The sequence below is a fragment of the Miscanthus floridulus genome, chromosome 12 (genome assembly GCF_019320115.1).
Source record: "Miscanthus floridulus cultivar M001 chromosome 12, ASM1932011v1, whole genome shotgun sequence".
Taxonomy (NCBI): Eukaryota; Viridiplantae; Streptophyta; class Magnoliopsida; order Poales; family Poaceae; genus Miscanthus; species Miscanthus floridulus.
Window position 1 is genome coordinate 62582508 of NC_089591.1, and position 6242 is coordinate 62588749.

General features: G+C 46.9%; 1 protein-coding gene across 1 annotated transcript; it reads right to left on the reverse strand.

Annotated features, from left to right (window-relative positions):
* Window positions 1–347: 347 nt before the first annotated feature.
* LOC136498590 (protein ECERIFERUM 2-like) lies at window positions 348–1661 on the reverse strand. The gene is made up of 2 exons (XM_066494481.1): window positions 1117–1661; window positions 348–1024 (listed from the first exon to the last, which is right to left on the reverse strand). The coding sequence occupies exons 1-2, from the start codon at window positions 1600–1602 to the stop codon at window positions 398–400; spliced, it is 1113 nt and encodes a 370-aa protein (XP_066350578.1). The 5' UTR covers window positions 1603–1661; the 3' UTR covers window positions 348–397.
* Between the last annotated feature and the right edge of the window lie 4581 nt (window positions 1662–6242).

A 6242-nucleotide genomic window follows, 5' to 3' on the forward strand; every position in this document is an offset into this window, starting at 1 on the left:
GTCACGTCATATATTACATGGGTGTTTGGATAAAAATAAATTATAGAATCCGTTCGCTTGACGAATTTATTAAACCTAATTAATCAGTCACTAGCATATGTGTTACTGCAGCACTTTGTTGTCAAATCATAGACTAATTAGGCTTAAAAGATTCGTCTCGTAATGTAGTCGTAATCTATGTAATTAGTTATTTTTTAGTCTATATTTAATACTTCATATATGTGTCCAATCATTCGATGTGATAGGGTGTAAAGTCTGTTCGTTTGGCTGTGGCTTGTCGTAAATGATCGTAAATTTCTAGCTAGAACAGTATTTTTCTCTCACACAAACTAACCAGCAGTACTTTTTCACGAACTAGCAACGATACGAACCAGCTGAAGAGGCCGTAAACAAGGGCTTAGTTCGGTACTGTCACGCTGATCAAGAGCTCCGCACCACCTGCAGGCATTACAACCACGAGCCCCTCGTCGGCACTCGGTGAGATGGAGTAGGACACGTGCACGGGTTTGCTCCCCTCCAGCGCCAGGTCCTCGAGACCGGCCTCGCTCCACTGCGCGACCCGAGCCGCGAGTCCGTGTCCATGCCCAAGGCAGGCCTCGCGATCACCGCAGGTCTGGACGTGCAGCCCCTTCGAGCTGTCGCGGGCCATAACCGTGAATCGCGGGGGCTCCTTGGCGCCGCCGAGCCTCTTGCTGGCCATGCCGACGCAGGCCGCGGCGAGCGCGCGGTGGTCGGACGTCGTGTCGGGAGCCCCGAAGAGCACGGTCGTCGTGCTGTCGTCGGCAGCGGTGGCGGTCGCAATGCCCAGCGTGGAAGTGCCGGACTTGACGCGCTTGGCGGTGCCTGGGCTCTGGATGTAGTGCGTGTACTGGATCACCGGGTGGGCGACGTGCTTGCTCTGCGCTTGCATCTCCGTGTTCTTGCGAGCCCACGACTTGAGGAAGCCGATGAGGGACAGCGGGTCGGCGAGCAGCAGGCTGCAGCTGACGCCGATGGCGTAGCCGCCGTCCAGGAATCGTGTCAGCTGCGAAGGCATTAAAACATGAAAGTGTTGTGAGTTGGGTTATTAGATCTGGTTGTGGCTCGTGAGTAGTTACTTGTGACTGATGACTGTACCTGAATGAACAACGGGGCACAGATGTCGGGCTCGTGCACGTCCACGTCGGTCCACTGCGCCAGCGCGGCCTCCTTCCTCTCCCGGTCGACGCCCCTCGCCTCCAGGAACTCCGCCATGGTGGCCTCCACCGAGGCCTGGACCAGCCGCACGCCGGTGTCCCTGAGCTTCACCTCCCAGAGGCGCCCGTCGTCGTCGTCGTTGCCGTCGCCATGGCGGCGCAGACGCCCTGCCATCTCCGGGTGGTCGACCAGCGCCGCGCAGAGTGACTCCTTCACCCACGCCGCACGCTCCCTCGCCGCGGCCTCCACCTCGGCGCCCGCGCCGCGGTAGTAGAGCACGGCGCGGAAGCGGCGCTGCAGCTCCGCGGCGGTGAGCGGCGGCCCGGACACCGCGATGGGCAGTGACTTCCCCGCCCCGGCCATGCGCATCGGGACGGCGGTCTGGAGGGACTCGACGTGGACAAGCATGGGCGCCGATGCGGCCATTTCGGCGTGCTCCTTGCTGCCCTCTGGCCGGCAGAAAGAATAGGAAGTTCTTGGCCAGAATCCAGAACTACAAGGAGTATATGGTGCGTATTCGAGCCTAGGAGCAGGGCTCACTTTATATACGTGCCAATACAATTGCCAATGTTTTTTTTTTTTTGTTGCGGACATTTCTTTCAAAATTTGTAAAATTTCTTGTATGGATACTTCAGTACCGAATATTGTAGAATGTTGGTGTGGTTAAGTGGCTTGTTCCAAAGTTAGGACGGTCCTAAATTCAGTGTAGACTTTGTTAGTTTGAGTTGGGCGCTTGGTATAACTATCACTTGGGAGTTGCCGAGTTGGTACAAAATAGTTTGGGTTTTGGCTAGCTACTCTTGGCAGTTTGATGGTTTTACTAATGCCTAGGCGGTGCAGGTTCAGCCGTTGAGGTCACGCATATGGTATGCGCTTATTTCAAGAAGTTGGTTACTTGCTTTGCTGAAGTGCATTTTTTTTTTGTAACGATCAATCCATGCAAGTTGCCAAGTTGGTGCTGAAAAGTTGGTACAAGTTGGTGCTGAAAAGTTGGTACTAGTGTACTACTAACTCTGACGAGAAGAGAGGAAGATCACCTTCTGTTCCGGCTGGTTCTCTGTGATGGCAGGAGAAGCAGGAATGCCAAATCACTGGATTGTACTAGCAAGTGACTGGATAAAGGCAGGCAGAAATCATCTGAGCAAGGGCGACCAGAGGGTGTGTGTGTTATGATTCATTATCCTCATTCCCCAATAGTGTACATCAGTTTTCACCATATAAAATTCAGTATAATATTAAGTTTGCCCCCCACCCCCACCCAAATGGATCCGGAAGGGAATGAAGCACAATGAACAGTAATGTCTATGCTTCTAAAACTCTTCCATTTCACATGTTACTAACTAAGCTCAATTACCGCCAACTGCAACATTTATATTCACTGATTCGAAGTTTTACAGTAACTTAGCATGCGTAGACAAAACAACCATCTCGTGGTGCACAGAAACACGTAGCAATCTAAAGAATTTCCCTCCCCATTTTCTCCACAGCTCGTCCACAAACTGAAGATACCACACCAATGCGAAAGCAAACAGCTAGCATTACGACTACAAATGACGGATCAACAACACAGGGCTATAGTGACAATCCACAAATGAATTCTAACTATCAACCTATCGCTAATTCAACGATCTCGTGATGCGAACTGTTCGTAAGAGCGCTCGATATCAGCTAAAACAGTCAATTCAGACATAGCGCACAGTTAAAGTCATGTCCTCTTAAGAACAGATCTACCAAATAACAATTCCTACTCCACGGTGCTAACAGTGAGGTGTGAGGCAGAATCACACAGGCTGTAATAACGGGCAATGGAACTGTTTTCGCTAACCAATAGATCTACTCAAGATCAAACACGTCTTAACCGCACGCTATGCACGATCAAGATTGATGTAAAACAACCGATAAAGCATAACTCATTGTTTAAAGTACATATTAGATTAGTTTTAAATTAACAAACGATGGGTTAAAAAGGATATAAGGCCGATCTAGATCAATCCCAATCGGACAAAGTGATATTGCTGTAATTAAATAAATAATGAAAGCAATAAGGAATATCAATAACTTAATTAATCTATCCGAATAAACACCACCCTTAGATAGAGCCGATAACTTGATCTTGATCTAGTTCATGCAGTGGGGGTCGATCGGATCAATGCAACCATACTTAAACTAGGCAAGAATCGATAACTAACTTATACCAGAGTCGCAGTGGAGGTTGACCGGATCGATGCAGTCATATGAACAGAGGTATAAGCCATGATGATACTTACAACAAGCAGTGGAGGTTGACCGGATCGATGCAGCCGTACTTGCTGAAGAACTCACCGAGATTTACTCTACTCCTACTCCTAAGGGATGGTCGGAGCCAAAAAAGTAAATGACTTGTATATTGGATTGATTGTGTGTTTTACAATAGCCGGGGTTTGATATTTATACCCAGGACCTGCGCATGACTCCTGTCTAGGCATGACTCATCATAATTTTTGACCCTAGAGAAAACATTCCTAATTTAAGATAACTTGGACTCTTTTTTCCCTTTTTGTAGAGTCCAACATGACTCGTCCTGGCGCCGATCATAGTCTTTGTCGTTATCCGTTGGTGCTATCTGAAGAAAGCCATTTCCAGTTTTGCATCTGAATTAACTGGTTCCGATCTGCATGCAATTGATTCCTTGATGACATAATCTTGGGAACTTTCGAGTCCCTGTGACTATTCTTCCAAATTTTGGTGTAAACACATGCCCCTCAATTTTAGGATAAAAGTAATTTTATTTCAAAATTATCACGTCTGTGCTCCCGATAGGTTTGCAGTCACGAGTAAAGAATCTTGATCTGGGGTCTACTGTTTGTCGTCACCTATGCCAGCTCATGAGCCCATGCTTCAAAAACTTTTACGAGAGCATCATTGCTTCACGGGCACTTGAATTCATCCTTCCAGTCCGGCTATAAAATGTCTATCCGACCCTAGCGAGAGCAACTCAACAATTCAGCCATATTTCTCTTCTACCAGTCTCCTCGAATGCTCCCGACTCCGCTGGACCCTCCATGGTCTATCCTTTTGCGATGAAGATCTTGAGCGGCTAGAAGAATTCTTATGCATAGGGTGATTGTGTCTCCCATCTTAGCACCTTGTCGAGCAAGAGAATTAGCTACTACGGTTAGAAGAATCCTTATGATATCACCTAGGTCTTCTCTCCATGCTCACAGAGCTGTTCTAGTGTTTGCAAGGGCTAAAATACGTGGACACTTTCCTCTTGTTTGCTTAATCAAATGCCCATCGGAAAAACCACAAGCTTCATTCCAGCGGCTTCGAGAAATTAGCTAGGCATTTGTTAGACAATCGGCTTTTTCCTTCTCTATCATAATTTTATTAACGGGCCGATGTGACTTGGTTTATGATGACTTTCAGCCCTATGGGGATTCAAACTTCTTTCAATCCAAAGAGGCCTTGGTGGGTTGATTGTTGGTCAATGTAAATCTTTTGCATCTATCCCATGGCATTCTGTAACTTGGGAGAGCAATAAATCCAAATCTGTTATTTCTTCGTTATCTGTTCCCTAAATTCTCGAAGCGTCAATCCTTTTCTGTATCTGATTTCAATTTCACACTGTTGGCGAAATCTATCTTTCTGCCTTCCCGGGCTATATATACAAGCCACGGCTGGGGATCGAAAAACAACTCGCTTCACCTCAAACCTTCCGCATCCTTAGTATAGTTCCTACTTCTTCGTAGGCTTGAGATCATGGAGAATAGCAAGAATAGCAAGAAGTTTGCTGAGGAGGCCCTCAATGAACCTGCATCATCGTGTCTGCGCCTTCATCGTCAGGAGGGTAAAACTCATGGTGCCCCCTCTACCTCAGGGAATAGGACCAATTCCGTTCGGCCTTTAGGGTCCTCTTCGTTAACAGCTTGTCGCCAACTCCCTTGTTATCAAAGAAGGCAGATTGACAACGACGATCTACTTGCCTCTATTGATCGGCTTGGCTAGAGTCTCGCTGAATGTCTCTCCCTCGCAGAATCGGCTCTGGCCATGGTTCGATGTCGATCACCTCCCGAGGCTGATTCAGTGGAGGATAGGTTGGCTAAGGCCGAGGCCAGAATCATGGGTGAGATATCTGTCATGACCTTTGCTCCTTTTCACTTTCATCTTCAAGATTCTGATCACCTTCCCTTTAAATCTTCTTAGATTTGTCTGCCCAACTAGAGAGCCTCTGATTGGCTGCGGAGCACACGGCAGGATTCGTCAACGCTAGAGGCGTCGCCCCATTGGTTCGCCTGCACAATATCCCAAATCGCGTCAGGGAGATCGCTTTGTATGGCGTTTGCCATGGTGTCGCCATGGCGCTGGCTTCTGCGCAAGCTCATTTTGGTCATGAACTTCGGTTTCTCCCCCATGGTTTTCCATTAGCGGCGCACCCTGGGGATCATGAATGCCTGATTGAGGATTTCTTCAGTGCTACTAACTCTATAGCCTTTATCTCCTAGGCCAATGATATAATAGCCAAAGTGTTTTCCGGCCCGTAGTTTGTAATAGGTGATATTAGCAAACAATTCCTCTGTCTTGAGTGATTTTTTCTTTTGTTTCATACTTCATACTATATGCATCACTTTGTCCATGTTTGCTTTGCTCCTACGGGTGATACACATTGTACCGACTTATACCCTTCTAGGTTTATTTTCGCACCAAAAGCAATACCCTTCTGGTAACTGCTATTAGAGCTATCGACCGAGCAAATTGGTTGTCAAGTATTAATCCAAATATTAGGGTAATATTTTTTTAAATATTCTTCATTCAATTGCTCTACCGAATCCTTCTTCCCCTTTCAGTGTTTCCAAAATATAAATATTACCCGGCGCACAATGCTTGATACGATAAGGTCCTTCCCAATTAGTTGACCACGTTGCCAGATTTGTTGTCCTTTGACCTGATTGGCAATTTTACTCTCCAAACCAAATCTTTCTCAGAGAATTGCTCATTCTTGACCTTTTTATTGTAATATTTTGCAACCCTCAGTTTATTGGCTTCGATATTTTTAAAACCACATAGCCGAAGGCAACTCAAGTCTTCCA